At 41.6% G+C, this 11,787-nt stretch overlaps 1 protein-coding gene across 1 annotated transcript; it reads left to right on the plus strand.

The window, feature by feature from the left end:
* Positions 1-436: 436 nt before the first annotated feature.
* Positions 437-3,952, plus strand: CUNH2orf78 (chromosome unknown C2orf78 homolog; the record flags this gene model as incomplete). Its single annotated transcript, XM_021710384.1, is given in 7 exon segments — positions 437-1,008; positions 1,011-1,197; positions 2,122-2,431; positions 2,433-2,478; positions 2,480-3,132; positions 3,134-3,363; positions 3,366-3,952. Coding segments are annotated over 7 exon segments (2,585 nt in total), but the record flags the coding sequence as incomplete, so codon positions are not given.
* Between the last annotated feature and the right edge of the window lie 7,835 nt (positions 3,953-11,787).

Consider the following 11,787-nt stretch of genomic DNA (forward strand, 5'->3'; position numbering starts at 1 on the left):
CATTGTCTGGGCAATCTGACCTTTCTGAGCCTCCGTTTTCTCACACATAAAATGAAAATGTTAAAACAGACTTTCTCTCAAAACCTCCTACTTCTAAAAGGCTTCCAGGATAGGAAACAGTTACAAGTAAATATAGGTGCAACCTCAGGGGAAAGATAAACCAAAGAGAAGGTGGCTTCTAGACTAGGAACAATGTAACAACAAGAACACATAGGTCTTATGTCCATCTGTCCTCTGTAAAAGTTGCATGTGAAATCAGCTCCTCAGAGAGACCAAACTGTTCCAGCATTTACAGTCACCATAAACTGTCTGATTTCAGGTATCTTAGTGAATATTGGTATTCACTGATTGCAACAACCTTAAGATAATGTTGTTTTAAAAAGTAGGACAAGCTTGTTACTCATTGGTTTTTCAACTCTCTTCTTGTTTCCTATAGAAAATTTCCAAAACCCTTCTTCATTTGGAACTGCAAATTCTATACAGGTTTCTCTTCCTTTGGTGAGCAATGCAGCCTCTCTAACAGGAAGTGTCTGCAACTTCTCCAGAGTCTCTGCTCCAGCTGTCAGCTCAGCATGGATCTTGCCAACAGTCTCTGGCATTTCTTTCTAACCACTCATGGGTAGCAACTACCTTTACCAACATTCCAGCACGACTATGCTGGCTGGAGTTGCTGATGAGAGGCAGATCTCCACTAGAGCTGCCTCTTATCCAGGTAGTTTTGAGTGGGATATCACAGGAAGCACTGAAAGCAAGTTATCTTCACTCAGTGACTTCACTATGACTGTCATTGACAAGGACACAGCTGGTCCTTCCCTGATTATGACAACCCAGTATGATGAAACTTCATACACCAATGCCATGACCCCTCTGTATCCATCCATGTCTGTCAGTCTTGTTCAAGGGATGCCATTTCAAATTCCACATCAGGGACATAGCCTGTCATGTCCCTATCAGGAAGGAGGCCAGATCTATTACTACAACCAAGGCACAGTGGGGCCACTACTATCTGGAGAACTTGCCCTAGCCTACAATCCTATGGCTTTGTGTCATACCCAGGCTATAGCACCGCTGCTCCTCAACCAGAAATGGTGATGGTGCTAAAGGAAGTTCAGCACACAAATATCCTACCATCAGCCTCCATCTCTGGAATCTACCACACTGTGTCTGCTCAGTCCAACACAGTAACACACTTGCAAGGTGAGTACAAAGAGTAAAAAGGGAGAAGAATCAGCTCAGCACACAGAAGGAGGGTCAAATCTGAGGCTAACAAGTGGTGAGCCCACAGATGGTAGAATGGAGTCCCAGACTTCAACCAGTATCCTTGCTCTTGCTCTCCATTTACAGACTCAATACAAGAATACCTAAGTAAGTGGGACGGTGGGACATTAAATTGGTCATTTGTGCTACATGTAACAGAACCCCAAAAGCACACTGAAAAATGCTATATTTTGCTGCCCTAGCTGTTCAGTTTCCCTGTACCATCACACTCTCATTAACTTCCTTCCCTAACGTATTGCTTTAGTTTCTTCAGACAGCACTTCAGAATTTTTCCTGTGGTAGGGACACTTTAATGTTTCTTACTTTACACCAGGATTTAAGACCATGTATTCAGAGATCCTGGCCAAAGCAAGCAGGCTTATAATCTGTCCTTGCTTACAGATTTCATGGGGAGCAGCTCAATTCTTTGTCCTTGTCCATGGTGTGAAGTCTTCATATTCTCTCAGGAGAGTGGAGAGAATTGAAAGGACACTGTATGAGAATGCCAGGCTTTACAAAACTTTTTGTATTTTGACACTACTTTCACTTTTAATTTGACTGAGAACAACACTGTGAAATACAAAGAAAATTAAACAATGACACCAAATGTTAACTAGTTACAACAGTCACTGCCTATCTCCTAACATAGGATCTTTTCCATGATACTTAATACAAGTTAGCCCCAAATGCTTGCCCTCTGTTGAAAGGTATCTGAATGCTGCATTGGTGTGTAGGGACAGCATCTCACTTACCAGAGACTGACGTGTTTTTTGATTCCTTCGTAGGAATGGAAATGTCCCAGGAAATTGAGACTTCCCTAGAATTTTGATTCAAACCAGACAATTGCTCAGTTATAAAATCCAGAATTCCCTAAGTCCCATAGTAGCAAAGATATCCAAATACTTGATAGCAGTCCATCACCTGAGCTTGGGAACATTTCAGTGACAGCTCCTGTCCAGAGTGCTACTAATCACTTGACACTGCCTACAGTTCCAAGCCAGGAACATTCAGATAATCACAATTTGGGTGAGATCAAAATCAAGCTTTCTAAGCCTCTGGATGTCTACCAGTTCCCAATAGAAAACCAAGATCCCACACTACTCCCTTTAGAAATTCCTGACATTCACCAGTTTCTGGCCTGCATTGATCCTCTTAGCCCTGAGGAACAACTTGGTTGCCAATCTAGGAGAAAACAGCCTGAGTCTTGAGGACCAAGGCACAGAGACTGGACTATGGGATCGAGTCTAGCAGCAGTCTTGCAGACATCACCACACTGGCAGAGGAAAGTCACCTTCCACAGCTCTTTGATTCCTTAAAAGATCTTGACCAACCCAAAGGTCACACAGGAATCAAAGATGAAGATATCAGAGCTATCAAGGTGATTCAAGTGCAGGATAAGTCAAGTGTCATAAAGGGTCACTCTGATCAACTCAGGAAGAACAAACCTAAAACTTCCAAACCCGACCAAGGACCACCAGAGGCCAAAATCCAGCCAAAGAACCCAGAGTGCCTGAGAGAGGAAGAAGTGGTTTTCTGTAGTGCTAAAGTCAATGACAGGCCTCCTGCAGATGTGGCCAAGCATTTTGACAACAGACCTCAGAGAGATGCATCCAGCAAAATTAGCAAAACTAAGGGCCATGGACACAAAAACGCCAAAAGAACCGGAGAAAACAAGACCAAGAAATCTGAAGAGAGTAAGCAGTAGGGGAACACAGTCAAGGCATAAGTGTCAACCACTCCCAAGATGAAGCAGAAGAATCATCTACCAGTGTTTAGTACAGAGACCTTCAAAAAGCCTCAAACTGGCCTAGGCATGCATATGTTGAAGTCGGTGCAGGTGTTCCATCCACTGTGGAAGAGTGAGAAGAAAACGAGTCTCTGCCTTCTAGACCCAGGGAAACTCAAGCAACAACAAAGACCCCAAACCATCCCTAGCTCTCAAACCATGGCTGGATACCTCACGTGAGGGTAAAGGTCCTGAGAAAATACAAATCAAAGCCCAGAAATCCAATGGCAGTGCTGCCAAAGAGTGTCCATCTCCATCTGAGTATGACCTTCCACCACCTGGAAAGGTCAAGTTGGTACCTTTGCCCTTTCTAATCCTAATTGACCAGCTCGACCTGCTGCTCCTCCATGGCCACAGTCTCTGGCTGCACATAAGCCTGCTGTGCCTTACTCTGGCAGGCCTGGTTCTACTAACTCAACTGAATCAACTGCAGTCAATCTGTCCCAATCAGCTCCTACCAACATGACTTTGATGAGTCCTGCCAGACCAGCTCAGCCAATTTTCACCAAGGCAACCCGACTCACCTTGATAACTTCGGCCCAGTCTCCTATTCCTAACTCTGCTACACTTAGGACTGCACCCTACAAAACATCATCATGCACTTCTCTGCAATATAAGCCTGTTTTCACTGAAGAGACCCTGCTCCAGTAACCACTAAAGGTTCAAAATGAATATCTACTCCAAGACTTCAGCCATTAACCAATTCCATGGAGGAAACCCAATGTTCCTGAACCAGTAATGTCAACACCTATCACAGAAGAGCAGAGGTCAAAACGTGAGACCATGAAGAGAAAGGCTCAACAAGATCGTGAAAATGCCGCCAAATATACTACTCTGGGGAAAGTGCAGGGTTTTGTCGAGAGGGAAAGAGATATGGAAATTGCTCAATACTATGGCTACACAATGTAAGAGTTAAGATTGCTGGTATTACTTTGGGTACTACCTAGTTTTCCAAATATACACAAATGTAATTTTTTTTATTTAAATATATTTCAAAACTTAAACTAAAAAAAAGAATGCAATAGAATTGACCAGTACATGACTAATAAAAATGTCTTTTGAGTTTAAGATTCTGTTAACTGTGATTTTTCTTTGGTAAAGGTGGGAATCAAAGGCTGCACCAGAAAGAAGAAACTGAAAGTTAGATTGGCAAAGAGGGAAAAGAAGATAATAATTGAGGAAAAAGAAGTAACCTGGTTCAGGTCTAGAATGGCCAAAAGGAGTAAAATTTTGTGGGGTTATAAAAATAATCAGGAATGGGAGAAATGGCAGAAGTTAGACACAGAGTTTGAGGTTAAGACTGAAAAGATAACATTTGGACAAAGTTGAAAATGACAGAAGCTGAGTCTGGGTTGACCACAAGAAATGTAAAAATTCTCTCATGGAGGATGGCCTCATGTCTCATGGCCTACCAGGTACATAGTTTAGAAAATAAGATTTAGGACACATCTCCAATAGGTTTGAGCTACTTTAACCATATATGATTATAGCCAGGAAAGGTGAATGCAAAACATAGGGGAAACTACTAAGGGAATGTCAAGGGCCCACAGTAATCCTAGGGTAACTGATAACCTGGGTCCTGGACAATTAAACTGCCATAAAATGAGGTCTACTCACAACAGGGGTTGGAGCAAAAATCACCATTTACTCAGCAATGACGAAGCCAGCAAGAAGTACTACTTGAGTTAGCATTTGCACTATGCAAAGCCAGTATCACTGTGCCACTCTGATGGTGAGGTTTAGTAATTGGACTGGGGTCACACTATATGCAAAGAAACAAGGTCTCCAAGTGAGGCTAATCGGGATCCCCAAAGTCCTCAGTGTTTTAAGTGCCTGTAGTGGCCAACCTGGCTTTCAAAGTATGGCATCTGTAGGTTACTGGCACACAAGATCAAACTTCTGAAAGGGCCTAAATATTTAGTTGAGGGACTCCCACCACTTGCCCCTACACAAATCAAGCATGTACAACCTTCTTGACATCTACTGAAGTACACCAGAAAACTCAGTCTTGAGGGTCCATTTCCATGGGATGAGAAAAATGACCTGATATGTAAATTGTGTCATCCCCAAAGTCACAGGACTCCAGAGCACAAGGGCCCTGAGGTGCTCCTTGGGTGGACTCGAGCATAGAACAAGGGAGATAGGTTTGGGTGCAGTGGTGGGAGGGCAGGAAAGGAATGGAGAGAGTGAAAGACAAGACAAAGTAGTGCATCAGCACCATGGAAAATCAGTAATTACTTAAAAAAATTTTTTTGAGACATAATTTACATAACAAAATTCACTCAACATGTAGTACACAATTCAGTGGCATTTGGTATATACACAAGGTGGTGCAACGATCACAACTAAATAATCGATTACATTTTTATCCCCCAAAGAAACCCCTGGACCTATTAGCAGTCAGTCATTCCCTATTCTGTCCTCCCTCTAGTCCCAAGTGTCCACCAGTCTCTATGGATTTGCCTTTTCTGCCATTTCAAATAAGTGGAATCACAATATGCGACCCTTGGTATCTGGATTTTTTGACTTGGCATAACGGCTTAAAGGTGTATATATGCTCCAATGAGTGTCAGTACTTCATTCCTGTTCATTACTGTATAGATTTCTATTGTATTAATATGCCACATTTGCTTATCCACTCATGGGCTGCTGGACATTCAGGTAGTTCCCAGTAATAAGTGACATTTATTGAAATTTTCTTCTCTGCTAGGCATCACCTGCTTAAATTCATCCCATTTTACAGATGCGAAGGTAGAACATGCCAAGGATTCGCCCAAGATTAAGGGCTAGAAAATAAGGGAGCTAGAATTTTAACTCTGGCAATTAGACATCAGAGGTAACAGATTCATATGACAAAACATTAGAAAGACACAAAAGGCAAGTTTCACCCTTTTCCCAACCTTTCAAAGCCACCTACTTTCCTTCTCCCTTACAGACACTTACTCTTGACACCACTAACATCAACACACATCACAGAAGAGCAAAGGCAAGACTGTAAGACCCTGAAGAGGCAGACTTCACAAGAGCAAGAAAATGCTGCTAAATTCATCTCTTTGAGGAAACGGTCATTTTTTTGACAGGGAAAAAGATATAGAAATTGATATATATTATGGTTTTATAATGTAAGAGCTGCTAAAATTCTTGGTATCACTTTGGGTACCTGCTGGTTTTCCACATATACAAAGACAGCTACAAATTTCTCTATTTATTCTGACATATTTTAAAGTTTAATGAGACTAAATAAAGAAATGCAATAGAATTGAGCAGTATAAGACTAACAAGAAGGTCTTTGGAGTATTGAGATTCTGTTAAACATAGTTTTTGTTTGCTAAAAGTGAAAATCAAAGGCTGCATGGAAAAATAGGAAGTAAAAGGTACATTGGAAAATCTGTAAGAAGAAATGAAAATTCATGAAAAAAAAACTAGTCCTAGAAAAGAATGGTCAAAATCGGGGAGATTTTATGAGAATAAGAACAAATAAGAAATGGTAATAATGGCAGGAGTCAGATGCAGAGTCTGAGGGTGGGGCTGAAAGAATAACATTTAGAAAAAGTTGAAGATGGCAGAAGTTGAGTCTAGGCTGACTAGAAAAAGTGTGAAAAAATCTCTCACAAAAGACAGCCTTGTGTCTCATGGCCTAACAGGCAATTTGAGAAAATAAGACTTAGAACATATCTCCAATAGGCTTGGGCTACCTTATACATTTATGACTGTAGCTGGGAAAGTAAATGCACAACACAGGGGAACATACCAGGGGAGCTACAAGAACCCACAGTCATCCTAGGGCAGCTGATACCTGGGTTCTGCACAGTTAAAGTGCCACAGTATGAGGTCCACTCAGAAGAGGGGCTAGAATATAACTCATGATTTACTTAAACCCTCTGACCAGGCCAGTGAGATGCACTACTTGAATGAACATTCACAACAGCACACAAAACCAGTATCACTGTGCCACTTACTGATGAAGTTCACCAATGGGCTAGGGTCACACCGCATGCAAAGGGGAAAGGTCTCAATGTGAGGCCTATGGGAGTACCCCTAAAGTTCTCAGTTCAAACACCTTAGCAGCCAAACTGGCTATCAGAGTGCAGCATCAAAATGTAACTGGTACACAAGATCGTACACTTCTTGAAGGGCCTAAATGTTAATTTGAGGGGGCTTGCAGCATTCTTGCACTGTTGCCATCAACCAAAGTGCACACACAAAAAAACCGGTTTGGAGAATCCATTTCCACAAGAGAGAGAGAAGTGGGTGTGCCTGCGCAATGGGTCACCCCAAAGTCCCACAATGCAGATGCCCAATGGCCCAAAAATGCTCCTAGGGGGGCCTCAAAGCATATCAGGAAGGACAGAGAGTTGGAGGCAGTGAAATGAGGAAGACAGAAAGGAATGAAGGGGGCAAAAAGGAAGGTGGGACAGTGCCTCAACACCATTGGAAAATCAGTAATTTACTTTTTAAAAATTATTTTTGAGATATAGTTTATATAACATAAAATTCACTTTAAATATGTTAAATTCAGTGGTATTTGGTACATTCATGAGTTATTTCAACCGTCACAACTATCTGATCCATAACACTTTTTATCATCCCCAAAAGAAACCCCTGGACCTGTGACCAATCATTTCCTCTTCCCTCCTCCCTCTGGTCCCGGGGATCCACCAGTCCCTATGGATTTGCCTTTTCTGGATGTTTCCTATAAAGGGAATCACAACATGTGTCCTTTGGCATATGAGTTCTTTCACTTAGCCTTATGGTTTAAAGGTGTACCTATGTTCTAGTGATTGTCAGTGCTTTGTTCCTTTCCATGACTGCATGGCATTCTGTTATATTACTATAACAAATTTACTTATCTATTCATCAGTTGCTAGACATCTGGGCTGTATCCACTAATAATTTGCATTTACTGAGATTTTATCCTGTGCCAGGCTTTACTCGGTAAGTTCTCCCCATGTCACAGATAAGGAGGCAGTGTGTATAGAGAATTTGCCCAAGACTGAGAGCTAACAAGGAGGAGAACAGGGATTGGAATTCAGGCATTTGGACATCAGAGGTCATAGAGTCACATGGTAGAATATTATAAAGGTACAAAAGGGGCATTTCACCCTTTTCTCAACATTTCAAAGTCACTCAATTCCCTTCTCCCTTAGAGACATCTGTTTTTGTCACTCTGAAAATTCATTCAGGGAAATTATTTATTTATACCCCAATATGTTTGAATCATAAGTTATTGAATAATCTGACCCACTGATTTGAAATGTCCCTTTTACAGTATCCTAATTTCACATGTGCACTTGCCTTACTTTTTTTCCTAGTTGTCCTGCCTTTTTTGCCTTTTATATTTATGATTTCTCTAGAATCCTTTTTATCATTTTTTATTTTTATTTTTTAAAATTTTTTCATTTTTTTCTGGCTACAAGTTTATTCCACACAAAATAATCCCCTCCCATTTTACTGAGGTGGCTGACCACGTCCATGACTAAATCCACCTCTCAAGTGGAATTCAGTTGCTTACCCAGTCCCAGTCTCTGCTTTCTTGTCAGCACAAGGTGGCACAGAGCTCTAGGTGTCTCTGTCAGCTCCCCTCTTGCGAGATTTGCAGGTCGCTCACCCTCCAGACCTTTGGACCGAGGTCTCTGGGCCACTGCAAAGCAGAGTAGCTGGCATGATCTCAGGGGGAAGGTGAAGGTAATCATGTAGACAATGGAAACCCTGTTTTGTAAGGTACCAGTAGAAATGTCTCCAGGAGAGCTGTTCCGTCACATTGCCTGAGACTTGAGAAACTGCATGGCCTTCATGATGTGAAGGCTGGGTGTATTCTCTGGGTGCTTAGGTGTATGCACTTCATCTTGTCCACCATCACATCTTTCTTAAAAAGGAGTTCAAAGATGGCAGTCTGGTATTTTCGGCATCAACATCACAGCGGCTACAAATACTGGGGCAGGAAAAGGGTTATTTGATTTTTAAAAATTTTGGGTTTTTTAAAAAAGATATTTTCTATTATATGCATTCACTCTTCTGCTATTTTAAGCTTTTGTTGTTATTTGTTTGAGTTGAGATTTCACCCCTTTCTCAGGTTGAAATGCAGTGGAAAGATCATGGTCCACCACAGGCTCAAACTCCTGGGTTCAAACAATCTTCCTATTTCATCCTCTCTAGTAGCGGGTACTAGAGGCATGTACCACCACACCAGGACATTTTTTCTTTTTTTGAGATAAGGTCTCTCTATGTTCTCTAGGCTGGTCTCCAACACCAGTGATCAAGGTATCCATTTGCCTTGACATCTCAAAGTGCTGAAATTACAGAGACTGGGCAGTACGCCCAGCCTGTTTTTATGATAAAATATTTGAAAACACTGTGGCTAGTTTTCTAAGATTTCCTGGCCCTGCCCTACTCCCTGACTTTTACCTTTTGTATTGGTTGTCCCTCTACAGAGTTTCCCCTCATTCTGAAAAAGAGAGCTGACTGCTCAGGTTCAAGAGTGTCAAGGACATGTCTCTGAGTCAGACAAGGCTTTCTGAGTCCCTTCTGTCTACCATTGCACATCATGCCACTTGTTCAGTGCATGTCATAAGTGAGAAGTTAAAACAACCTAGAGGGCATATAGGGTAGGAAACATATGACCACTGTGAGAGGTGAAATAACCCTGCTGAACAGGTGAGAAATCCAGATCCAGAAAACTGTATCTTTTTCTTCCCTTTTTTCTTTCTCTGTGTATCTACTTTCTAAAACATGAACAAAACTGAATCTGGCATCCAATCACCTCCCTACCCCACACACATACAAAACCTGGACCATGCATATTTTTCTCCATCTCAGTTAATGGCAATGCCATTTTTCAAGCTGTTCAGTCCAGAAACCTTTGAAGTCATTTGACTCGTGTCTCTCCCTAAAACTGCATACCTGAAACATCAGCAAATTCCATCTGCCCTACCTTCAAACTGCATCAGAACCTTCCTACTTCTAACCACATTTCTCCATTTTCACATTACTTCAAGCACTCATCCCTTTCTGCCTGGATTATTGAAATATATTTTAACAATGCAGAGGTTCCCAAGCTGTCTAGACTCATCAAGCCCTTCTTATCTGCTTATAGGCCAAAAGAAATACTTAGAAGCCGCATTTATTAAGTAGTTAGGTGCCAAGCGTTTAATAAGTATTTATACCTGTAGTATGTTGAATAATGGCCACCCATAGAGATTAGGTCCTAATCTCTCAAACCTGTAAACATTACCATAATTGGAAAATGGTCTTGGGATGTGAGTGAAGATCTTGAAAAAGAGGAGATTATCCCAGATTATTAGAGTGAACACTAAATGAAGCCACAAGTGTCCTTAAAAATGAAGGCAGATGGAAATTTCATACAGACAGAAGTAGAGAAAGGTAATGTGACTGCAGAGGCAACGTTTGAAGTGATGTAGCCACCAGCCAATGAATGCTGGCAGTCAAAAGAAGCTGGACAAGACAAGGAACAAAAACTCACCAAAAACCTCCAAAGGTAGTACGCCCCTCTCAACAACTTCATTTTGCCTCAATGATGGTTATTTCACACTTCTGAGCTCCAGAACTGTGAGAATAGATCTTTTTGTGTTTGCTTGTTTGGTTTTTTTTGTTTTTGAGTTGGAGCCTCACTGTTGCCCAGACTGGAGTGCAGTGGCCGCTCCCAGCCACCACAGCCTCGACCTGCTGGGCTCTGGTGATCCTTCCACCTCAGCCTTCCGAGTAGCTGGAACTACAGGCGTGTGCTACCATGTCTGGCTAAGTTTTTTGATTTATTGTAGAGATGAGGTCTCACCTGCCCAGGCGGGTCTCGAACCCGCAGGCTCAGGCAATCCACTCACCTCAGCCTCCCAAAGGTATGGGATTACAGGCTGAGCCACTGAGCCCGGCTAGATCTTTGTTTTTCTAAGCCACCAAGTTTGTGGTGACTTGTTAGAGCAGCCACTGAAAGTTAATGCAATGTTGTAACAGGAAAGTAGCCATTTATATTAATACATATAAGTTAAAAAAATTGACTTCACTCTTAACACATGCTGATAGGATATGTGTGTCTCTTAGGCACTGTATATCTCAAACGTTGGAAACTAATTAGGCACCATTAGCCTCATTTTCTGTTCCCCATTGATCTTCACAGAGTACTTTTTAAAAATAGCTACTGCAAACACCCCAGCTTTACAGATATATGGCAACACTGAAAATAACATAGCTTGATTGGATGCAAAAACTGTGAACTACCTACACACTACAGATGTCAAGTGTGGCTATGAACCCTTTACAAATTTAAAATATCCTACAAGACCCAAATGAACCAGCTGTGATGTCAAGGGATAACACTGGCACACCTTTTGAACTGAAGTCCTTTCTGGTATTTCTGATCCCAGTTTTACCCTCAAAATTTCTTAACATGGCACCCAATTTAAAACAACTGGCACATCTTGTCACTTTTCTGCTCAAACCTCCATGGCTTCTCATTTCCCTCAGAGCCAAAGCCAATGACCTTACAAAGGCTTATAAGGCCCTATCTATATCGAGGATTAGCAAACATTTCTCATCAAAAGCCAAAAAGCTAATATGTTAATCTTGTAGACTAGATCATCTCTGTTTCAACTAGTCCATTTCGTAGTTATAGCATTAAACTATCCACAGTAAACAGGAACACAAATGGACATGACTACCTTCCTATTTTCCAAAAACACTTTATTCACAAAAACAGGCTGCACCAGTTAGCTGAATCTTGTCCTACAGTT

The sequence above is a fragment of the Carlito syrichta genome, unplaced genomic scaffold (assembly GCF_000164805.1).
Source record: "Carlito syrichta isolate Samal-C Ts95f unplaced genomic scaffold, Tarsius_syrichta-2.0.1 Scaffold288797, whole genome shotgun sequence".
Lineage (NCBI taxonomy): Eukaryota > Metazoa > Chordata > Mammalia > Primates > Tarsiidae > Carlito > Carlito syrichta.